The sequence below is a fragment of the Aethalodelphis obliquidens genome, unplaced genomic scaffold (assembly GCF_003676395.1).
Source record: "Aethalodelphis obliquidens isolate GAN/ISIS:26980383/991018 unplaced genomic scaffold, ASM367639v1 scaffold3, whole genome shotgun sequence".
Lineage (NCBI taxonomy): Eukaryota > Metazoa > Chordata > Mammalia > Artiodactyla > Delphinidae > Aethalodelphis > Aethalodelphis obliquidens.
In genome coordinates this window covers 52,916,907-52,941,450 of record NW_020837947.1, presented here as the reverse complement: position 1 = coordinate 52,941,450, position 24,544 = coordinate 52,916,907, and the positions used below count along the sequence as shown (strand labels likewise).

Sequence of the window (24,544 nt, the reverse complement as noted above, 5' to 3'; positions counted from 1 at the left end):
CCAGGGAAGTCCCTGTTGGAAGTTTTTAAATCACAGTTTCAATTTCAGTACTTGTGATTGGTCTCTTCTTGCTTTCTATTTCTTCCTGGTTTAGTCTTGGAACGTTGTACGTTTCTAAGAATTTGTGCAGGGTTGCTTGTAGTAGTCTCTTATGATCCTTTTTATTCCTGTGGTGTCAGTTGTAACTTCTCCTTTTTCATTTCTGACTTTATTGATTTGAGCCCTCTCCCTTTTTTTTCTTGATGAGCCTGGATAAAGGTTTGTGAATTTTGTTTATCTTTTCAAAGAACCAGCTTTTAGTTTCACTTATCTTTTCTATTGTTTTCTGCATCTCTATTTCATTTATTTCCACTCTGATCTTTATGATTTCTTTCCTTCCACTAACTTTGGGTTTTGTTTGTTCTTCTTTCTCTAGTTTCTTTAGGTATAAGGTTAGCTTGTTTCTTTGAGATTTTTCTTGTTTCCTGAGATAATATTGTATTGCTATAAACTTCTTTACTAGAACTGCTTTTGCTGTGTCCCGTAGATTTTGGATCATCATGTTTCATTTTCATTTGTCTCTAGGTATTTTTTGACTTTCTCTTTGATTTCTTTGGTGATCCATTGGTTGTTTAGTAATATATTGTTTTAGTCTCCACGTGTTTGTGTTTTTTACATTCTTTTTCCTGTAATTTATTTCTAATCTCATAGTGTTTTGGTCCGAAAAGATCCTTGATATGATTTCAGTTTTCTTAAATTTACTGAGGCTTGATTTGTGACCCAATATTTGATCTGTCCTGGAGAATGTTCCGTGTCCACTTAAGAAGAATATGTATTCTGCTGCTTTGGGAATGTATGCTCTATAAATATCAATTAAGTCCATCTGGCTTAATATGTCATTTAAGGCCTGTGTTTCCTTATTGATTTTTCTGTCTGATGTGTCCATTGGTGAAAGCAGGTTGTTAAAGTGCCCCACTATCATTGTGTTACTGTCAGTTTCCCCTTTTATGGCTGTTAGGAGCACCTCAGTACATAAGGCAAATACTATGTTGGGTGCATATATATTTGGTGAGCATCTTTATGATTGTATCTTTGAACTCTTTACTAGGTAAATTTTCACTTATCTCTGTTTCATTAAGGGTTTTTCTGAGGTTTTATCTTGTTCTTTTGTTTGGAACATATTCCTTTTGTTTATTCATTTTCCTTGACAGTCTGTGTTATTTTTCTATGCATTAGCTGAAACAGTCACCTCTCCCAGTCTTAAAGAAGCAGCCTTGTGTAGGAGGTGAACCTTATTGTTCCACCCTGCTCTAGCTCTTGGTTGTCTCAAATCTTTGTGATTGTTCAAGCAGCCTGCTTTATTCTTAGTGGCTTCTGGTAGTTGAGGGTGTGCAAAGACCTGTCGGTGTCCCAAAGAGGGTGGATCTCAGTCAGCACCTAGGTGCAGGCTAATTGGAAGCTAGGCCCTCAGGCAGCAGCTTTTCAAATGTGCAAATATAGCTCTTTGAGGGGCAGATGAGCATTTCTGTCTGCTCTCTTTGCACTGAGCCCTGAGGTAATAGCTAGTTAAGAAGTTTCTTTGTTTGCAGCTGTCCCATAAACACAAGAACACAGGCCTTGCTGGCCACCAGACTCAGGCTATCAAGTGACGTAGCACAGCCACAGAAGTTGGGGCACCACACGTGTACACAAGCTCTTTTCCTGGAGATGCTGGTGATGTCGGGCAGGACAGAGGGAGAGTGTGAGGATGACACCCACTGGCCTCCGTGATCTCTGGAGAGGATTATAATCAGCCCTTAGATGTGTTTAGTTAGGAGTCTGCTTCTCAGGCCACAGCTATGAAGATAAGCTAATAGGTCTCTTTCACAGGAAGTCTGGGGGTGCATTTCAGTCTGCTGTCTCTGTGCTGTGCCCTGGGGTGGTTAGCCAGTTAAGAACTGTTTGTCCATTTGCTACAGCCCTACAGGACCCACTGGCCACTACAGCCACGTGATCAGTGGGTGTCACAGAAACCAGGGCACTAGGTGTGTGCACAAGGTCTTTCTGGGAGATATTAGTGACCTGGGGTGAGGTGGAGGGAGAGTGCGAATATGGCCCCACCAGCCTCTGTGGACTTTGGAGGGTGTTTCCGTAGGCTTCTAGATGTGTGTTCAGTTAGAATCTTGCCCCTCGGACCAAAGCTTTAAGATGAGCAGGTAGGTGTCTTTCACAGAAAGACTGGGCACTTTTCAGGCAGAGGACTCTCTGCTGGACCCTGGGGGGTAGCCAGATGAGTCTGCGTGAGCCCTTTTAAGAACTGTTTTTTGGGTGGTTAAATTGACTGAAGGTGGTCAAAGGTACAGACTTCCAGTTATAAATAAGTCCTGGGGGTGTGGTGTACAGCATGGTGACTATAGTTAATGATACTGTATTGTGTATATTTGAAACTTACTAAGTAGATCTTTTTTATTTTTTAAATTTTAAAAAATATTTTATTTTTTTGGCTGCGTTGGGTCTTTGTTGAGGCACGCAGGCTTCTCTCTAGTTGTGGCATGCGGGTTTTCTCTCTAGTTGTGGCGTGTGGGTTCCAGGGAGCGTGGGCTCTGTAGTTTGTGGCACATGGGCTCTCTCATTGAGGCGTAAGAGCTCAGCAGCTGTGGCCCCAGGGCTTAGTTGCCCCGCCGCATGTGGGATCTTAGTTCCCCGACCAGGGATTGAACCTGTGTCCCCTGAATTGGAAGGCGGATTCTTTACCATTAGACCACCAGGGAAGTCCCTATGTAGATCTTTAAAAAAATTTTTAATTATTTAATTGAAGTGTAGTTGATTTACAATGTCATGTTAGTTTCAGGTGTACAGAACAGTGATTCAGTTATACATACATACATATACATGTTCCTTTTCAGATTCTTTGCCCTTATAGCTTATTGAAAAATATTGAGTATAGTTCCCTGTGCTATACCGTAGGTCCTTGTTGTTTATCTATTTTATATATAGTAGTGTGCATATGTTAATCCCAACCTTCTAATTTATCCCTCTCTCCCCTCCCCTCCTTCCCCTTTGATAACAGTAAGTTTGTTTTCTATGTCTGGGAATCTCTTTCTGTTTTGTAAATAAGTTCATCTGTATCTTTTTTTCTATGTTTCCATGTATAAGTGATATTATGTGGTATTTCTCTCTGTCTGGCTTACTTCACAGTCTGGCTTATGGTAAGCTCTAGGTCAATCCATGTTGCTGCAAATGGCATTCTTCTTTATGGTTTAGTAACATTCCTGTGTGTGTGTGTATACACAACACATCTTTATCCATTCATCTGTCAGACATTTAGGTTGCTTCCATGTCTTGGCTATTGTAAATAGTGCTGCTACGAACATTGGGGTGCATGTATCTTTTCAAATTAGAGTTTTTGTCTTTTCTGGATATATGCCCAGGAGTGGGATTGTAGGATCACATGGTAACTCTATTTTTGGTTTAAGGAACCTCCATACTGTTTTCCATAGTAGCTGCACCAAGTTACATTCCCACCAACAGTGTAGGAGGGTTCCCTTTTCTTCACACCTTCTCCAGCATTTATTATTTGTAGACTTTTTGTTGATGGCCATTCTGACTGGTGTGAGGTATTTTTTAATATATTAAATATATTAAACTTTTCTTTAAAAATGTGACTAGAGAGAAAAAAAACAAAACAAATTTAAAAAATTGTTTCTTGTTTGCTGTATCTTGGTGGGCCTCATGGATGCAAGCTAAATATTTTGGGGGCTCGTCTCCTAGACGCAAGTCTTAAAAGCTGGGGCGCCAGATGTGAAGTCCAAACCCTTTGCTCCTCGTGGAGAAGCTCGGAGTTGTGGGTTCCCTCCTGACTGGGTGGCTGTGTCAGGGGTGGGGTGTATCGTGAGATTGTGTCTCAGCCTCTTCGACCCGGTTCCATGTGGGTTTCTTCTCTTTCACCTCATGTGTAGGAGTTGCTCATCTAGTTTTTGGGTTTCTTTCAAAGCGCATTGTTCTGTATGCAGCTGTCAATTAGCTGTGTCCATGAGAGGAGGTAAGTTCAGGACCTTCCTAGTCGCCATCTTGAATGGGAAGCCTCTTGCTTTTTTGTCTTACTAGACTAGTGGGTAAGAGTGCCGTCTCCAGGGTCCTGCTGCCAGGGTTAACTGCCCTACCTGCTTGCTTCCTGGCTGGTGAACTTGGGCCTTTGCCAAATGGGGATAAGGGTAGCACATGGTTTATAAGGTTGCTTGGGGACAAACATATCCACACACACAGAAAGCTTAGAGCACAGGGGACCGAGGACATAGCTTATCGCCTGTTTCCTCCCCCTGGAGTCTCAACTTCATCAGGGCAGGACTTTTTCTCTTTGCACTCCCAAGCCCCTAGAATATGAATGGATGCAAAATACAGCTAAATGGTCCTTACTCATTGGCCTCAGCCCTCATCCCACTGGCCTTCCTGACTACCCCCTTATAGTCTGACCTTCGCCTTTTTTACAGCCCCCCTTACAGCTTTCCAGTCTGGCCTTAACTCATCTTTGAGGCTCTGTAAGCCTTCTGGGTACTGGCTATGCAGTCTGCCCAGGGAAATCCGTGAGGCTGGTAAAATGATCTGATAAATATGGAGAATTTAGTGACAGACTTTCTTAGCTGAAATGGAACCTTTCATACTGGCAGCACCATTCGGGTGTAACTGCCTAAGCTTTAGTGGGAGTATTAGGAAACATGACTAATTGCAAAGTTTTACAATATTCCAGGTGTGTACATATTAAACATCATAAATGTGACTTTATCTTACTAAGGTAGCAAATGCTCTGTGGCGCGTTTGCAAGGCCCTGTGACAAGGCAGTTAGACCACCTGGCCACCACATGCAGCTTTTTTCCTCAGAACACCAGAGAGCAACGTAAGACAGAGCACAGGGGCAGAGCACAGGATACAGAGGAGGGTGGCATCTAGTAAGAAAGACACTCTGAGATCTGGGGAGGAGCCCAACCTCTAAGTCATCCAATGTTTAAGGTGTGAAAAAGCTACCTTCAGTCTGTGCGCTCAGTTGTCCAGCTAAAATCTCGATATGAAAATTAGCTTGGGAAAGAAAACTCCCAATTGGAGTCCAATTATATGCTAGGCGCGTGTAAGTATATTAGCCTGTTTATTCCTCATAATCACCAGTTACTAATTGACAGTTGGGATTTGAACCTGGTCCTGATTTCTCTTGAAGCTGAGACTCTACACACTATACTTGCACTTTCTGCTGCTAAGTAGAAAACCTCAGTGGGAAAGTGTAGCCGGATTCTGTGCAAACTTGCAAATGCTCTGGACTGAATGGGTACAACTCAGCTGTCTGCACCTCAGATGACCCAGCTGGTCTAGGATAAAGGCTGCCTTTGCCTTATCTATACAAATACATTTTTTTCCTTCCTGTCATGCTGGTCAGCAGTTACACGGCAGTTAGCTAGTGTTAGCATCTCTCCAGGTAGATGGTGATGATGTCAACCCCTGCATGCACTGCTAGCTAGTGGCATACTTTTTCTCCAGGGATTGGGTGGAGGGGTTCATAATGAATCCTATGTTCAAGGACAGCTGCATTATATACAGTGCTTATTTGAACAGTGAGAGAAAACATAACTGTAGAAGAGAAAAGCCAAACCATGTATCCACCTTTCAGCTGAGCTTGTATGTAGTGATAAGCTGGACAGAAAATAGTGTGTCTAACTTTAGACCACAATTTGAGAGGTAGAGATCTCAAGAGAAGCACAAACATGTATGATTTGGAAAATAGCACTTACCTGGAAAAGAACAAGCTATTAGATTAATGAAGTAATCTTTTAATTTTTTTTTTTTTTTTTGCAGTACGTGGGCCTCTCACTGTTGCGGCCTCTCCCGTCGCGGAGCACAGGCTCCGGACGCGCAGGCTCAGCGGCCATGGCTCACGGGCCCAGCCGCTCCGCGGCATGTGGGATCTTCCCTGACCGCTGTGCCACCAGGGAAGCCCTTAAACTAATTTTTTAAGGTTAAAATACTTTATACAAAATAGTAATTTTTGTGATATCTCACGAAGCAAGACAAAGCAGCAGCTGCTTTTTTCTCATAAGTTAGATCACCACCTCCCAAACTGATACCCAAAGGAATAGTGTTTCATGAAATGTTAAACCAAATGCCTTAATTTTTTTTTTTCTTATGGACAAGTCTGAGGAATGATATATTTTCCTCTTGAAGATTTCAGGCTGGGGAGACACACTTTTTAAAGTATGACTATTTTTATTTCCAGGAAGTGGTCTATGGGGGGAAGAACTGCTTGGCAAATGCTGAAATTTCTAATTGTAAGATAAATTTGGAGAGTTCACTCATGTGGTCTCTTAGTTTTAGAATCCCAGGTACTCTGTTATTTTCCACAATTACTTTGTAACCAAATTGACAGACAGACAAATAGGTTGAATAATCTGAAGCTTCGGGTCCACTGATTTTTAGGAGGCATCCAAACCAAAAGAGCCCCGGACCATACGATCAGCTGGCTGCGTGGTTAATACGTAAGACAGTAAGCCACCCCTAATAGCTTCCTCACCATAAACAAGGGAGCTAGATGGACACACTCCGCCTCCGTGCAGCGCTTACAGTCTATGACTTCATTGCTTATTCCCATAGACAAATGACAGGGCGCAGTGCAGAATGACTGCACTTCTGGGGTTGCTCCTCAACACAAAGGAACCAGAAATAAAGCCTCTCATTCTTAAATAACATTTATTATTGTGGCAAAGAAGTCTTTTTCAGGAGAACAAGTCTCACATTTATGTAAAGGTGTATTGGTTATAGTTATAGAAGCAAATTTCACTGAGGTGCTCTATATGAAGTATGCCTGACCATGACTCTGAATTCAGCAATCTAATATTCACAATGTGTTGGCTGCCATTAGCTATTTATCCGAACATGCCTTTTGTTCCTTTTAAAATATGTGCCTGCACAGGGTGGAAAAAGAAACGCCAAGGGCCTGCTAAAAAGGAGAAGCCTAGAAAAGATAAAATTCCCACGGCAGTTCTGTTCAGCTGCAGTCCGCGAGTGCAGGAACAGTGTTCGTGTGGGGAGGCATTACGCCCAGTGGTTTCTCGGTTTTAATGGTGTGAGAGCCCTTGAGGTTTTCCGCAGCGGTCAGAGGCAGTGGGAAATGCCATTTACTGAATCCAGTCGATGTTCAGGCAGCGCGCTATGAATGCAAACATGTCTGACACTTCTTCTATTACTTTGGCCGTGGGCTTCCCAGCCCCGTGGCCCGCCTTGGTGTCCACGTGGATAAGCAGGGGATTGTTCTGCTTCCGACTGCGGCCCACCAGGTACTGAAGGGTGGCAATGAACTTCAGGGAATGAAGCGGGACCACGCGGTCGTCATGGTCCGCAGTGAGGAGAAGCATGGACGGGTACTGGATGTCGTCTGCCTCTGGTAGCTTCACGTTGTGCAGTGGAGAATATCTGAAAGGCAGAGGCACTTTGATGAGGCCGGATATCAAAATGAGAGTTGTGTGTCCACTAGGATAATCACGGGGACCAGTGGGCATAGTGACTTGCGTCGTCTACCTGCCTACCGTCACCAGCAGTGAGGACTGCAGCCAAGTGGTCCATGGGTGACCACTGCAGACTAAGTTACATCACCTCACCGTTTAGGCTGTGACTGGCCAGGGCTACTGGAAGCTGGGGAGCTGTGTCGTTTACTTTGCTCCCTCTTTGGAAGCCTGTGGAAGAAAGAAACAGGGCTGTTGAAACAACCCAAAGTATGTACATACTGACTGTCTTGAGGTGAATATTTTCATATTCTTCAGACTAACTTTTCACTGCTACAAAGTGGACTGACTGTCCCTTTGTTTATATTTTACATGAAAAGATTTTAATTGAGGTATAGTTGATTTGCAATATTAGTTTTAGGTGATTCAATATTTTTATAGATTATACTCCATTTAAAGTTATTATAAAATATTGGCTATATTCCCTGTGCTGTACAATATATCCTTGTAGCTTCTTTTTTTTTTTTTTTTTGCGGTACGCGGGCCTCTCACTGCTGTGGCCTCTCCCGTTGCGGAGCACAGGCTCCGGACGTGCAGGCTCAGCGGCCATGGCTCACGGGCCCAGCTGCTCCACGGCATGTGGGATCTTCCCGGACCGGGGCACGAACCCGTGTCCCCCGCATCGGCAGGCGGACTCTCAACCACTGCACCACCAGGGAAGCCCTGATTGTTCTTTTAAATCACTGATTGTGAATAGAATGGGTGCAAGCCTTTCTTTTGTTGAAGAACTTGAAATCCCGTGTACAGCAGCTTTTTGCCTGTTTAGTATCTATAAAACCTTTATTCTGAGCTCAGCTTGGCAGTCTTAGGAAGACCACGGGTCCCCTCTGGGCCTAGCTTCCTGTCTGAAACCACGGAACCTAAGCCGCTGACCCCCTGCTGGCTCACAGTCCAGCAGAAAGAAACTGCCTTTGGCCAATGGTGAGAAAGTTAGTGGAGGAGACACCTTCTGAAGCACAAGATATGTTTCCAGTTAACAAAAAGGTTTTTAAGAACATAAGTACAATCAAATTAAACAGCGATTGATAATAGTTAAGTGAAAGACATCTCTGGATACTTTTTCTTTACATTTTAGTCCATATGGGTGTCATGTTTTCCAAAGTGTTCAGTATTAATGAATTAAACTGTTTTAGTAGAGTTTTATTTTGGAGGGTAAATAGGCAAAAATAGTAAAATTTCTACTCAGTTAACCAAGCTAAGACTAAAACCTTCTGGGGTTTAGTCTCCTAATAGATAAGATGGGGGTACCAATGGGTCTGTTTTCTGCTCTCATTGCAGAGTATTTCTAGATCAACCCCCGTCCTCCAGATAAGGGTTAGTTCTATGGGAAAACATGTCTGGAAACTCTGCCTACTAATAATGCCTCTCCCCACCTCAAGATTCACGTGCCACATTTATACATTCAAGACTGAGACGTTCTGTAGAAAAAAAGTCTGTTAGGCTTTATTTTTCCCAGCCATTCACAAACTTGGAAATTTAAATTTTGGGGGGCATGGGGGACCCCCTTCAATATATTGGATTGAGCTCTCTGTTCACTGGGAGTAGCAAGTAAGAGGAAAATACAGCTCTGTGGGTGGTGCTAGGTTAAAAAATTATAAAGTCTGAAATAGGAATATCACAGACATCTTGAGAGAAAAAATATTTAGAACTATTTTTGCTTTCAAATTAATTTCAGAAGTATCAGGTTCCAGCAGATATTTTGTTGCCTTCATTATACAATTAACTCAGTATTTTCAAATGAGTTTAAATGGGACTTATCCCCCGCTAAGTGCATATTTTCTTAAAGTTAATTGGAACTATGGCTTCTTCAAATATTCAGCTTTCACCAGGATGTGTCAGTGAGGCTACCTGTGTATTTTAAAAGCTAAACTTTCCCCCTCCTACGGAACAGAATTGAGTAGTTTAAAAGTATTCAATTAAAAAAATTCAAGTCATTTTAGCGGAATTTCTAAGTGGAGCTAACCATACAAAACACATCAAATGAAGGAAAAAAACCTGACTTGAGAAATTACTGTATCAAAATTTATAACTGACTGAGGAGACTGGGGAGAGGGGACATAGGCTGCTGGTGCCATTCCAAGAGTAATTCCTAAATACTGCTGGTAAAAATCCAAAAACCCCTACATGTGGGAAGTAAAGAGAGTGAGGAGCCAAAAAAGAATGTAGCTTGCAGTCTGGAGAATCTAAATGTTTGCCATTTTCTCACTGTTATCGCCAAAGTGTTGAGGGATACGAATATTTCAGTAATGCAACTTGTAGTTTCAAATATATGTGGTTATACTGAGAGCACAAAAAAAGTTTAACTGTTTTTGCATATATTCCTCTTCATTTCCTTATTTCTTTTTTTTTTTTGGCGGAACGCGCAGGCTCAGCGGCCATGGCCCACGGGCCCAGCCGCTCCGCGGCACGTGGGATCTTCCCGGACCGGGGCACGAACCCGTGTCCCCTGCATCGGCAGGCGGACTCTCAACCACTGCGCCACCAGGGAAGCCCTTTATTTCTTAATTTAGAAAAAGAAATCCCATATATATGTAAGTTATAATGACCTTTTTTTTAAAAATTATTTTTTAATTGCTGCATTAACAAATTACCACAAATTTAGCAGCTTTTAAAAACAACATGGATTTCTTATCTCACAGTTGTATAAGTCAGAAGTCTAGCTTGGCTCAACTGGGTTCTCTGGCTCTCTCAAGGCTGAAATCAAAGTGTTGGCTAGCTGGGCACTTATCAAGAAGTTCTAGAAAAAAATCTACTTCCAGACTCATTCCAGCTGTTGGCAGAATGCATTCAGTTCCCTGTGGCTGTAGGACTGAGGTCCTTGTTTCTTTGATGGCTGTTGGTTGGGGTTGATCTCAGGTCGAACAGCCCCCCTTCCTTCAGTTTCAAAGCCAGCAATGGTGGCTTTAGTCCTCCTCATGCGTCCAATCTCTCTCATCTCCCTTTCTGCTGCATCCCCAACTCCCACCAGAGAAAATGCTCTGCCTTTAAGGGTTTGTCATTAGATTGGGCCCACTCGATAATCCAGGATAATCTCCTTATCCTGGTCAGCTGATTAGTAACCTTAATTTAATCCGCAAAGTCCCTTCACAGAAGTACCTAGATTAGTGGTTGACTGAAGAACCAGGGGACAGGAATCCCGGAGGACCACCTTTAAAATTTTGCCCATCACATCTTTGTAGTTTGTTGTTTTTGTTAAAGACCAGATCAAAACCAGAAAGACAGGTATTCCCACCACTTGCCCTACTTTTGCAGTACATTACACGCAAATATGAGATACTGAAGGGCATGGAGTCAAACGTTTATCCTTTTGACTATGTTCAGTATTCTGGTATCAAATTGTTAGCAACACAAATATGTCATATGAATTAAAACCTTACTTGATGAGCCATTCAAAGTGTTGTTTGTTGTCTGAGCACCCATAATCAGTGGTCCAGGCGTGACCAATAGTGTATTTATGGAACTTCAGCATGTCCATTACTCCAACTTGGGCAATAACACAACCAAAGAGGTCAGGACGCTGATTTGCACATGCAGCTAAAAATCAAGATAGAAAAGGGAGGTGGTCCATCATTAAACATCTGTGTAATAAGCAAAATCAAAACAGAACAAAACAACACTTAAATGCTTTCAGAACCCTGGTTGTCTTTTTTCCAAGAGCACAGAAAGAAACCATCAGAAATCACTTGCCCAACAGCCCACAAGCTTTTCCCCCTCCTTCCAATATATCGGAGGGGTGGGTATTGTCATCAGTAGTAGAGATTTACTCCTCAAAGTGAATCTCAATGGAGGAACATTATAGGAAAACCTCTAGGGCTTTCTGTAAAACCTGTGTCCCCGCCTCCCATCCCCAGCTGCTTTCACAGGTGATGCAGGAGGTTAACGAACTTGTTCAGGATCTGAAAACTAGCCTGTGATATCGTGACACACTAAGAAATACCTGTTTATTCTTTGTCCCCAGTTCCTAGAACAGAGCTCCTAAAACTCTTGGAATTTCCTGAGTGACAGGGTGAGAGGAGTGTCTCTCATGATTCATAACTAACCCCTTTCAACCGTCTCTGAGTCCATGCTAATGAAATGGGTCTTGGGTCCCCAGATAGCTTCAGGATGGGGGCTGGCTGCCCAAGGAACCAACCATGTGATTAGAGGATTGGATCTTCTGGTCCCACCCCTGACCTCTGGGCAGAGGAGAGGGGGTGGAGATCAAGTTAGTGATGAACGGCTACTGATTTAATCAATCTTGCCTGCATAATAGAACTTCCATAAAATCCACCGAACAATGAAATTTGGAGCTTCTAGGGTGGTGAACACAGGGAGGTGCTGGGATGGTGGTGCGCTAACAGGGAGTGCGGAGGCTCTGCGTGCGCCACCCATACCTTATCCTACACATCTCTTCCATCTGACTGTTGCCGAGTTCTATCCCTTATAACAAACTGGTAAACGTAAGGAAAGAGGAGGGGGACATGGGAACCCCCGATTTATAGCTGTGAGTCAGAAGTATGGGAGGTCCAGAACTTGTGATTGGTGTCTGCAGTGGGGGCAGTCCTATGGGACTGAGCCCTCACCCTTCTGGGTCTGTGCTAACTCTGGGTAGTGTCAGAACTGAACTGAATTGTAAGACACCCAGGTGGTGTATGGAGAGTTGGAGAACTGGCTGGCGTGGTATGCCCCCCTTCCCACATTTGGCATCAGAAATGTTGTGAGCAGAAACGGCTCATAGAGCCCAAGGCAGAATAGCGCCTAAAACCCCGCTCAGAGCTCTAACCGATGTTGACACACCTCCTTGTCCTGTTGTAAGAATACTCTTCTCTGTACACTTGAAAACTTATTTTTTGGAAAATTCAATAAATGTTTATTGAACACCTGCCATGTGCCTGGCACTACGCCTGGGGATATGTCAGTGAATAATTTAGTGGGAAAGATAAAGAAGTGAACAGGCAATTATAGTGTGGCAATCACTACTGTTGAGAAAATACGGGTGCTATGGAAGTAGGGCGTAGGCCAGAGTGCGGAAGTTGGGGAGGCTTTGGGAGGAAGTAAGATCAAAGCTGGCACGACTAGGAGTTAGTCAAGGGATGTGAACTTTTGCTGCCTCTGACAAAAAACTGTTCCCACCCCAGTTCTGATTTCAGTGCTTATTCATGATACTGAAACCTGAGTCCTACCCCTGCAGATCCTTTTCTCCCACTCAGAGGTGGGAGGCGCAGGAATCTGGAAACTGTTCTTTTTAATAAGCATCTCAGCATCCTGATGGAGGAACTCCATCTCTGAAGGTCCCTTAAAGGACCTAGTTTGTTAAAAGGCATAAATGAATTCCTGAATATAAAACTCCAAAAATAAAATGGAGTTTTATTGGATGAACCAGTAAGTTACAACACAATTCTCCCACTACTGAAATCAGATGGTATTTTCAATGTCCTTTCCCATTAAAAATTTTAGATTCACCCTTAGTTCTTCTTTTTTTAACACTTCATATTTAATTCATATGCAAATTCAGTTGGCTCAAATTCAAAATATGCCCAGAATCAGACCACTTGTCACTACTTCCATCGCCACACCCAGGTCCAAGCCACCATATTCTCTCCCTGGGACAGAAGCCACCTACCTGGGCTCCTGCTTTTCTGCCCTTGCCTCCCCTTCTGTCTACCCTAACACAGTAACGGGATCAATGCATGATCCCGATTTAAAAAAACCTGTCAAATCATGACACTCCTCTGCTCAAAACTCCCCCAAAGGCTTCTCATTTCACAGAGTAAACCATGCTCTCTGCATGGGCCACGAGGTCCTGCCTGCTCTGGCCTCCCCCCACCCCTAACCTCTCCCATCTCTCTCCCCTGCTCTCTGTGCCCAGCCACAGACATGGGCCTCCGGGGCCCATTGCTGGCCTTGGGCATATCGTCTGCCTCCTCTGACTGGAACAAAAGCTCCACGAAGGCAGAGCTGTTGTCTCTTTCGTTTGCTGACATATGCCCAGCACTTCTTGGTGCTCTATAAATATTTGGCGAGTGAACGAATCAAATTTGCAGTTTTTCGGTTTGTAAGAATATTCTCCATCTCCCTTCTCGACTTCTTTCCACAAGCCACACGACTTGTGGGATCTTAGTTCCCTGACCAGAGCAGGGATGGAACCCAGGCCCCTGGCAGTGGAAGTGCAGATTCCTAACCACTGGACCGCCAGGTTAGTCCCTCCATTTCTTTCTTTCTTCTTTTTTTAAATTGAAGTATACCTGACTTAAAACATATTAGTCTCAGGTGTAAATCGGTGATTCGGTATTTTTATACATCACAAAGTGATCACCATGGTAAGTCTATTTACAATCTGTCATCACACAAAATTATTAAATATTATTGACTATATTCCCTATGTCATCTGTACATTATATCTCTGATTTTTTTTTTTTGCGGTATGCGGGCCTCTCACTGTTGTGGCCTCTCCCGTTGTGGAGCCCAGGCTCAGTGGCCATGGCTCACGGGCCCAGCCGCTCCGCGGCATGTGGGATCCTCCCGGACTGGGGCACGAACCCGTGTCCCCTGCATCGGCAGGCGGACTCTCAACCACTGCGCCACCAGGGAAGCCCTCATTTTTTAATTGAGTTTGTTTTTGATGTTGAGTTGTATGGGTTCTTTGGATATTTTGGACATTAACCTCTTATCAGATAGATTGTTTGCAAATACCTTCTCACATTCAGTAGGTTGTCTTTTCGTTTTGTTGATAGTTTTCTTCACTGTGCAAAAGCTTTTTAGGTTGTTATAGTCCCATTTGTTTTTTGCTTTTGTTTCCCTTGCCTGAGGAGACATACCCAAAAGAAGTTTGTGAAGACCAATGTCAAAGAGTGTACTGTGTTTTCTTAAGAGTTTTATGGTTTCAGTTCTTACATTTAAATATTTTTTTGTTTATTTTCCCATATGATGTGAGAAAGCAGTACAGTTTGACTCTCTTGCATGGAGTTGTCCAGGTTTCCCAACACCACTTACTGAAGAGGCTGTCTTTTCCCCATTGTATATTCTTCCTTCCTCTGTTTTAGACTGACCATATATGTGTGGGTTTATTTTGGGGTTGTCTCTTCTGTTGCATTGATCTATATGTCTGTTTTTGTGCCAGTACCATACTATTTTGCTTACTAGAGTTTGTAGTATAGTTTGAAATCAATGAGCATGATACCTCCAGCGTTGTTCTTCTTTCTCAAGACCGTTTTGGCTATTTGGGGTCTTTTGTGTTTCCAAATAAATTTTAGAATTATTTGTTCTAGTTCTGTGAAAAATGCCATTGGTATTTTGATAGGGACTGCACTGACTCTTATGCATTGCCTTGGGTAGTAGGGTGACTTTAACAATATTAATTCTTCAAATCCATGAGCATGGCACATCTTTTAATTTGTGTCATCTTCAATTTCATCAGTGTCTTACAGTTTCCAGTGTACAGGTCTTCCACCTCCTTGGTGAGATTTATTCCTAGGTATTTTATTCTTTTTGATGCAATTTTAAATGGGATTGTTTTCTTAATTTCTCCTTCTGATAGTTTAAGGTACAGAAATCCAGATTTCTGTATATTAATTTTGTATCCTGCAACTTTACTGAATTCATTTATTAGTTCTTTGGTGGCATCTTTAGGATTTTCTATACATAGTATGTCATCTGCAAACAGTGGCAGTTTTACTTCTTTTCCAATTTGAATTCCTTTTCTTTCTTTTTCTTGTCTGATTGCTGGGGCTAAGACTCCCAATACAATGTTAATAAAAGTGGTGAGAGTGAGCATCCTTGTCTTGTTCCTCACCTTAGAGGAAATGCTTTTGGCTTTTCACTGTTGAGTGTGATGTTAGTGGTGGGCTTGTCATACATGGCCTTTATTATGTTGAGGTATGTCCCTCTATACCCACTTTGCTAGGAGTTTTTAATCACAAATGGATGTTGAATTTTGTCAAAAGCTTTTTCCACATCTATTGAGATGACCATATGGTTTTTATTCTTCAATTTGTTAATGTGGCTTATCACACTGATTGATTTACAGATATTGAACCATCCTTATATCCCTGGGATAAATCCTACTTGATCGTAGTGTATGATCCTTTTAATGTGTTGTTGAATTTGGTTTGCTAATACTTTGAAGATTTTTACATCTGTGTTCACCAGTGATAATGGCCTATAATTTCCTTTTTTTTTTGTGATGTCTTTGTCTGGTTTTTGTATCAGGGTGATGCTGCTGGCCTTGTAAAGTGAGTTCAGATGTGCTCTTTTCTTTTCAGTTTTTCGGAAGAGTTTGAGAAGATATGTGTTAGCTCTTCTCTAAATGTTCTGTAGAATTCACCTGTGAAGACATCTGGTCATGGACTTTTCGTTTGCTGGGAGTTTTTTTTCTTTTTTTTTTTTTTTATATTACTGATTCAACTTCATTACTGGTAATTGGTCTGTTCATACTTTCTATTTCTGCCTGATTCAGTCTTGGGAGATTGTAAGTTTCTAGGAATTTATCCATTTCCTGTAGATTGTCCACTTTATTGTGTATAATTAGTCATAGTAATCTTGTATGATCCTTTGCATTTTTGTGGTGTTTGATGTAACTTCTTTTTCATTTCTGATTTTCTTTGGGCCCTCTCTCTGTTTTTCTTTTTTTTTTTTTTGCGGTACGTGGGCCTCTCACTGTTGTGGCCTCTCCCGTTGCGGAACACAGGGTCCGGATGTGCAGGCTCAGCGGCCATGGCTTACCGGCCCAGCCGCTCCACGGCATGTGGGATCTTCCCGGACCGGGGCATGAACCCGTGTCCCCTGCATCGGCAGGCGGACTCTCAACCACTGTGCCACCAGGAAAGCCCTCTCTGTTTTTCTTGATGAGTCTGGTAAAAGGTTTAGCTTTTTATCTTCTCAAACAACCAACTCTTAGTTTTATCGATCTTTTCTATTGTTTTTTAGACTCTATTATTGCTCTGATCTTTATTATTTTAATTACTTTAGGTGTTAGGTTAGATTGAGACTTGTTTCCTGAGGCAGGCTTATAATGCTATAAAATTCCATCTTAGAACTTCTTTGGCTGCATCCCATTGATTTTGGATCATTGTTTCCATTTTCATTTGTCTCCAGGTATTTTTAAATTTCCTCTTTGATTTAACAGTGACCCCCCTCCCCCGTTGTTAACAGCATATTGTTTAGCCTCCATGTGTTTGTTTTTTGCAGTTTTCTTCTTGTAGTTAGTGTCTAATCATCTTATACTGTTGTGGTTAGAAAAGATGCTTGATGTGATTTTAATCTTCTTAAATTTAGTCAGTCGTGTTTTGTGGCTTAGCATGATCTATCCTGGAGAATGTTCCATGTGCACTTGAAAAGGATGTGTATTCTGCTGCTTTTGGGTGGAATGTTCTTAAAGTCCATCTGATCTAATATGTCATTTAAAGCCAGTATTTACTTCATGATTTTCTGTCTGGAATATCTATCCACTGATGTAAGTAGAGTATTAAAGTTCCCTGTTACTGTTTTACTCTCGACTTCTCCCTTATGTCTGTCAATATTTGCCGTGTACATTTAGGTGCTCCTATGTTGGGTGCATAAATATCTTTCAAATTTTAATTTTATTATAGTTGATTTACAGTGTTAGTCTCAGGTGTACAGCAAAGTGATTCATTTATACATATACATATATCCATTCTTTTTCAGATTCTTTTCCCATATAGGTTATTACAGAATATGAGTAGAGTTTCCTATGCTATACATTAGGTCCTTGTTGATTATCTATTTTATATATAGTAGTGTGTATTTGTTAATCCCAAAATTCTAATTTATCCCCCCCACCACACACCTTTCCCCTCTGGTAACCATAAGTTTGATTTTGAGATCTGCGAATCTGCTTCTGTTTTGTAAACAAGTTCATTTGTATCGTTTCTTTGGGGTTCCACATATGAGTGATATCATATTGCTATTTGTCTGTCTGACTTACTGCACTGTTTGACAATCTGTAGGTCCATCCAAGTTGCTGCAAATGGCATTATTTCATTCTTTTTTATGGATGAGTAATATTCCATTGTATATATGTACCATGTTGTCTTTATCCATTCCTCTGTCGATGGACAACTAGGTTGCTTCTGTGTTTTGGCTATTGTAAGTAGTGCCACAGTGAACACTGGGGTGCATGTATCTCTTCAAATTATGGTTCTCTCCAGACATATGCCCAGGAGTGTAATTGCTGGATCATATCATAGTTCTATTTTAGTTTTTTAAGGAAACTCCATACTGATCTCCATGGTGGTTGTACAATTTATATTCCCACCAACAGTGTAGGAGGGTTCCCTTTTCTCCTGGGTGCATAAATATTTGTGAATGTTATATCCTCTTCTTGTATTGACCCCTTTATCACATGTAATGCTCTTGTCTTTTGTTACAAACTTTGTCTAAATCTATTTTGTCTGAGTATTGCTACCCCAGCTTCCTTTTTGTTTCCATTTGCATAGAATACCTTTTTCCATCCCCTTACTTTCAGTCTGTGTCTGTCTCTGGATCTGAAGTGAGTCTCTTGTAGGCAGCATATAGTTGGGTCTTATTTTATTATCCATTCAGCCATTCTATCTTTTGATTGGACCATTTGGTCCATTTAGGTTTAAATTAATTGTTGATAGGTATGTACTTACTGCCATTTAAAAAACTGTTTTCTGGTAGTTTTTGTAGTTCTTTTTTGTTCCTTTTTTGCTCTCTTCCCTTGTGATGTAATGACTATATTTAGTGTTATGTTTGGATTACTTTCTCTTTTTTGCTTGTGTATCTACTATTGATTTTTGGTTTTGGTTATCAGGAGGCTCATACGTAACCACCTATATATCTTTGTGATTAAGTTGATGATCTCTTAACTTTGAATACTCTCTAATATTGCATTTATATTCCCCCCTGCCATATTTAATGTTTTGATGTCATATTTTAAAATTTTTTGTTTTGTGTATCAACTTAACTACTATTGTGAATATAGATGATTTTACTACTTTGTCTTTTAAACTTCTTACTGACTTTGTGAGTAGCTGATCTACTATCTTGATGTTTACCTTTACTAATGAGTTTTTTTTCCTTTCATAATTTTCATATTTCTAGTTGTGGTCTTTTTTTTTCCACTTAGAGAAGGCCTTTTAACATTTCTTCTAGAGCCAGGGAAGTTCCCTTATAAATAACCAGTTGCTTTTCTCTTGCTCCTTTTAAGAGTCTCTGTGTCTGGGTGTGGACCTCTTTGGGTTCACCTTATTTGGGACTCTCTGAGTTTCCTCAACCTAGATGTTTGTTTCCTTTCCCAGGTTAGGGAAGTTTTCAGCTATTTATTCAGATAAGTTCTCTGCCCCTCTCTCTGTTCTCCTTCTTGGTCCCCTAAAATGTGAATGTTAGTTTGCTTGATGTTGCCTCAGAGGTCTCTTAAGCTATTCTCATTTTTTAGAATGGTTTTTTCTGTTCAGCTTGGATGATTTTCATTATTCTGTTTTCCAGGTCTCTGATCCATTCCTCTGCATCATCTAATCTATTGTTGATCCCTACTAGTATATTTCTTATTTCAGTTATTGTATTCTTCACCTCTTTTCGGCTCTTTATATTTTCTGACTTTCTGTTAAATGTCTCATTGTCTTCATCCATTCTTCTCCTGAGTTTGTTGAGCATCTTTGTAATCATTACCTGAACTCTTTATTGGATAAGATTACTTATCTCCACTTTGCTTAGTTCTTTTCCTGGGGTTTTGCTCCTTCGTTTAAGAACATAGTTCTGTCTTCTAATTTTGCCTAATTCTCTGTGTTTATTTCTGTGTATTAGGTAGGTTGGTTATGTTTTCTGAGCTTGGATAAGTAAAGTATCCTTAATATAGGTGATAGCCTGTAGGGCCCAGCAGCAGACTTCCCTCTGGTGACCAGAGTTACATGCTCTAGGGGTGCCTCCTATGTAGGCTGCACGGGCCCTTCTGTTGGGGCAGGGCCAACTACTTTGGGCATGCTGATAGGCAAGGTCTGATCTCTGCATGACCAGAGCTGGTGCCAGTCTGCTGGTGGTGGAGTGCTAACAGCCAGAGAGAGGATCCAGAATGGTGCTTGTCAGCACCAGTGTCCCTGTGGTAGAACGAGTTCCCCAAAATGTCTGCCACCAGCACCTGTGTCCCCAGTAGGAGTCCCAGTTGCCTCCTGCCCCTCTGGGAGGCTCTTCAAGGTTAGCAAAGGAATCTGACCAGGCTCCTTTCAAATGACTGCCTCTGTGCCAGGACTCAGAGCATGTGAGATTTTGTGTGCACCCTTTGAGAGTGGAGTCTCTATTTCCCACAGCCCTCTGGCTCTCATCAAAGTAAGCCCCGCTGGCCTTCAGAGCCAGATGTTCTAGGGGCTCATTTTCCTGGTGTAGGACCTCTGGACCGGGGAGCCTGATGTGGGTCTCAAACCCCTCTCTCCTTGGGAAGGAACTCAGCAGTTGTGATTATCCTCCCGTTTGTGGTTTGCCTGCCCGAGGTTGTGGGTCTTGACTATACTGTGCATCTGCCCCTCCTTACCCATCTCATTGTGGTTCCTTCTTTATATCTTTGGTTGTGGAAAATCTTTTCTATTAGTCTTCAGGTTGTTCTCATACATAGTTGTTCTGTAAATAGTTGTAATTTGGGTGTGCCCGTGGAAGGAGGTGAGCTCAGGGGTTTTCCTACTTTGCCATCTCGGCCACATCTCTACCCTTTCCAAATTTAAACAAATTATTTGGACATATATATATTTTACCTCCCTGGGAAAATGTTTTTTCCAAGACTATATTCCATTGGGGTAAAGAAGTAATAAGGACAGGAATTCAGGTTTTGACACAAGTCAGTAAATTTCAAAGACAAGGAAATGGAGTGAATGTGACAAGATCCCCTGACAACAGTGGACGGAAAGCTAAAAATGGTCACATGTGCTTTTTAGGTTGAGTCTATCTGTGCTCTTCTCCATTTGTACAACGGCCCCTCGTATCCTAATGACACTGGGTGTAGGACCCAGCAAGCAAAGTTCAGGACCACTATAAATGTTCATTACAATGTTAAGTACTGTTGAGAGACGAAAAGAAAAGTAAAAATTCATTAACTACCAAAATAGGAAAATCCACTTAGAGGCAGTGCCACATAGAGATTAAAAGAGCAGAATCTAAAGCCACGGTGCTAAGCATCAACACCAGCACTACCATCACACTAGCTACTCAACCCCTTCAGTGCCCCAGTGTCCTCGTCTGTAAAATGGGGATAATACCTGTCCCCGTCTCCCAGGCCATGTGCATGTCAAGGGCTCAGCACTGAGCCTGGCAAGGTGCTCAGCAAGGGTGAACATTACTGTGAACTGTTTCATGACTGTGAAGCTGTGGATCCATCTTTGCATGTACCTCATTGTCCTTCATGACTTATTTCTCTGAACCCACAGCATCTAGCATCCCATGGCATAAGTATTCAACAAACGTTTAGTGGTGATCACAGCTTACAAGTTCTGGGTAACAGTCAGAGGTGTGTTATTAGGCTCAGGCATGTGCTGACTGAACCCTAGAGACCTGTGGGTCCAGTCTGTGGGGAGCGGGAGAGGGAAGGGTAAGAATTGCGGTCCAGTCCGATAGAGCTCAGAACAGGGAGGAGGAAGGGCTTTTCAGGCTATGATGAGTTGAGTCAGTAGTTGTGTCTTCAAATGTCATTAATTAGATGCCCAAATACAAATGGGTTTTGCTTTTTCTGTACCACTGCTCCCATCCGTGAGCCAAAGTAAATCAGAGTACCTGAAAACTCCAAGAGTTAACTAGTAAAGTACAATGAATAAGAAACCCAGTTCTCACCTACTAAGAGGCCCCCATTTGAACCTCCATTAATAGTCAGCCTCTTGGGAGACGTGTAACCTTCCTTGATAAGATATTCAGCAGCACACTGGAAGTCATCAAAGCAGTTTTGTTTGTTGGCCAAGATACCACCTACAATGTGCCAAAGTGAAAGACAGTTAATTAACAAAACAGAAAAAAAAAAAAGTCACATTTTAACCTAAGGGGAATTCAAATGATGATAGGGCATAGTTTCAACTACTGATCAACTTAAACAATGGACTACCACTACATTTAGAAAAATGCCTCAATTTAAATTTTGTTATGCATTGTGGCAATCCATTATCAGTACCACAACTGCTAATCCATACGGTGCCTTTGTATTTTTCTAAAACCTCTTAGAACTTAAAAGGCAAATGCCCCAAAGGGAAGAGATGATCTGTTATGACGTCAGACAACCATGAGAATGAAAATGTGAAAGCATGTCAACAAAAAGAACATGTGTCTTGGGAGGAGCTGGACTCAAAACTGACACAAGACCTGGAGCAGAGTCCAGTCCTCGAGTTCCACACAGCATGCGACAATGGGGACGAGTGCGCTGCCCCCTCCCTGGGAAGATGAAAGTGCTCTGCGCGGACTTCCCTGTGGTGCAGTGGTTAAGAATCTGCCTGCCAGTTCAGGGGACACGGGTTCAATCCCTGGCCCAGGAAGATCCCACATGCCACGGAGCAACTAAGCCCGTGCGCCACAACTACTGAAGCCTGCGCTCCGCAACGAGAGAAGCCACCGCAATGAGCAGCCCGCGCACCACAACGAAGAATAGCCCCTGCTCACCAGAACTAGAGAAAAGCCTGTGCACAGCAACGAAGACTCAACGCAGCCAAAAATAAAATATAAAATAAATTAATTAATTAAAAAATAAAGAAAGTGCTCTGTGCAGAGAGGTGCACTTCTCACCCCTCCTCTCTGCCGGAGTCTGAGGTGGGGACGTGATTACGAGAAGGAAGCTCTCTGACTTTGCCCACGGGTACTTAAGGAACTTAGGTAGGAATTAGGTGGGGACGTGGTGCTGCACAGAGCAGCCCATTAGTTTCTCTATGCTTGAATGAAGAGGATCTCAAGCATCTCCTCAGAGAATCTGGGCTTTCTCATCTAGAAGCCATTCCAGTGTAGAGCCAAACAAAGAAACTACTTAAAGAGAGGAACATTTGTAAGGCCTTGTAAATCCAAAAGGCCAAAAGTCAAAGTCATGCCCGCAAAGGAACGGATGTCTGAAATAACTGCCAATGAAATGAACAAAAAGCAGACATAGATCTAATTAGCTATTTGAGATTAACCATTTTTGCAGAAATTCAATTAAAGATGAAGCAGCGCTACTGAAGAAATTTTTTCAGAAGAAATTTTTTCATATCAAAACAAATGTTATTAAGATTTTAATAAGAAAGTATTGGTGAATTAAGATGGCTAGGATTACTTAGTTTCCAGGAATAATAATATTTTGAAGAGCATTAAATTTTAAACTCAATTAACAGAATGAAATCTAGATTTATCGAGGTTCAGTGTGCTAGGGTCTAACTAGAAAAGTTCCATTTCAGGCCCTTTCACTGCCTAAATTAGGAGAAAGTTTATGATCAGTCTAAACAGAGGTAATCAACTTTTAGCTTCAGTCAAGCTGCAAACTCCCCCACCCCCCAAGACTTCTGGATAATAACTTGGTTATAATTAATACAGAGATGAAAGAGCTGACCAAGACCAAGGGCACTCTTCCCTACCAGAGCATGGTGGACACCTGAGGACCAGAGGAATTCTATGGCAAAGAACTTGGGTTCTTTGAGGAGAAGGCCACTGGGTCAGGAGTCCGTGCAGGTGGGTGTTTAAGTGTGTACATTAAACATTTTTAACCAGGAAATTGGGGGAGTCAGGGGGTTCAGACTTAGCATATGGATTTGGGATGTACATCCAACATAAGGTGTGTAGAGATTTTACTTTTATTCCTCCTTTCTTAGTTATCTCTTACTATCACAGTAAGATATCACTATGATTTTAGTGTAATTAAACTCTAATATCAGGTCCAAGTCAAAACTATACAATGAATTCTATGCTGTTTCAAATACAGTGACAATCAATAAAGCCTTCAAGGATGACACCTGGCAGCAGCTGGCCCGACGACGGCTGGCAGGCTGGGGGCCCATGTGTTCATTAGGGACACTCACTCTTGCTAAGATGCTCAAATAGTTTGCTGTCTGACATCAGTCCTTGGGGTGCATGCTGAAGACCGAGGATTTAGGCTTGGGCCTTTCCTGCCTCCTGACATCTAACAGGTGCTTATGAAAAAAGCTCTTTACAGATCTACCCTCATCTTTGCTGATCTGATCGATGCAGAAAACCAGAGCCTTGGCCTTAGGAGGTAGAGAAGAACAAGTGGGTGTACGGATCCAAAGGGTGGTCTCGGATGCTCCTGCTGCAGGAGAAGAGCCTCCTTGCCATGTGCTGCTGGCCAAGCCTGAGCCCTGGGGGCCGCCCTTGTGCCCGCAGACTGTCTTACACAGGACGCCTGATGTTGAGAGGGGAGAAGCAGGGAGCCAGTGGGAGTGAAGGGGCTTCCCACACCCTCCTCCCACAAACACAGGAATAAGGTAAGGGAAGAACATCTTCTTCAAGTTATTGGTTAGTCTATGCATTCCAGATACACAAAAGCCTGGGAGATGGGGTGTGCTCCGTATAGAGAGAAAAGGAAGAGATGGGGCTTTAAAAATAAAGATTGCCATAATTTTTTTTTTAAAGAATGATAATCTGGGGAATAAAGTTGAATATAGGAGCAGTTTCCTCAATCAACTAGAATACATGCTTCAGGAGGCCAGAGAACAGGGACTGAACCGTTAAAACCAGAAAAGAAAACTGACTGTGTTCTTGTGTTTATCTAGCACGTGCAGGTTTTATTAGAGTCCCAGCAGCAACACTAGGAGGATGCTATTTCTTAGCAACGTTGGGAAGATCAGAGAAAACAAGCAAAAGACGCCCGAACTGGGAATAGGAAAGCTCTATTTTAGAGTGCTCTTTTCTTTTAAGAGAAAATGGCCTGTTTTTGCAGTCTGTTTTGAGATAGCCAATAATGCTAAACAGTAAAAAGCCAGGCTAACAGGAGAAGGAGACACAATAAATACCAAAAGTATCCCCCAGACTCACTTCTGACAGTGATAGATAAAAATGCACCCTATACATTGCTAAAAAAAAACCCCAAGAAAACCTGATTATGGTATGTAGGAGATGCGTCTGAAAAAGGTGTCCTTCATTAA

At 42.1% G+C, this 24,544-nt stretch overlaps 1 protein-coding gene and 1 long non-coding RNA gene across 3 annotated transcripts in view; one reads left to right on the top strand and one right to left on the bottom strand.

Annotated features, from left to right (window-relative positions):
* The window catches only part of LOC113611030 (uncharacterized), an 82,467-nt gene that overhangs the window by 56,500 nt on the left and 1,423 nt on the right, over positions 1–24,544 (top strand). The window contains exons 2-3 of one of the 2 annotated variants that reach the window (XR_003429330.1): positions 22,980–23,114; positions 23,586–24,478. This is a non-coding gene — a long non-coding RNA (uncharacterized LOC113611030). Of the gene's footprint in view, positions 1–22,166; positions 23,115–23,585; positions 24,479–24,544 lie in introns of those variants that run through there. The other variant, XR_003429327.1, reaches the window with a different exon arrangement.
* Positions 6,671–24,544, bottom strand: part of PREP (prolyl endopeptidase) — a 134,672-nt gene continuing 116,798 nt past the window's right edge. The window contains exons 13-15 of the mRNA XM_027089613.1: positions 21,270–21,401; positions 10,877–11,033; positions 6,671–7,410 (exon numbers count right to left, since the gene is read on the bottom strand). Of these exons, the coding sequence (XP_026945414.1) occupies positions 7,116–7,410; positions 10,877–11,033; positions 21,270–21,401 (584 nt within the window). The 3' untranslated portion in view covers positions 6,671–7,115. The remainder of the gene's footprint in view (positions 7,411–10,876; positions 11,034–21,269; positions 21,402–24,544) is intronic.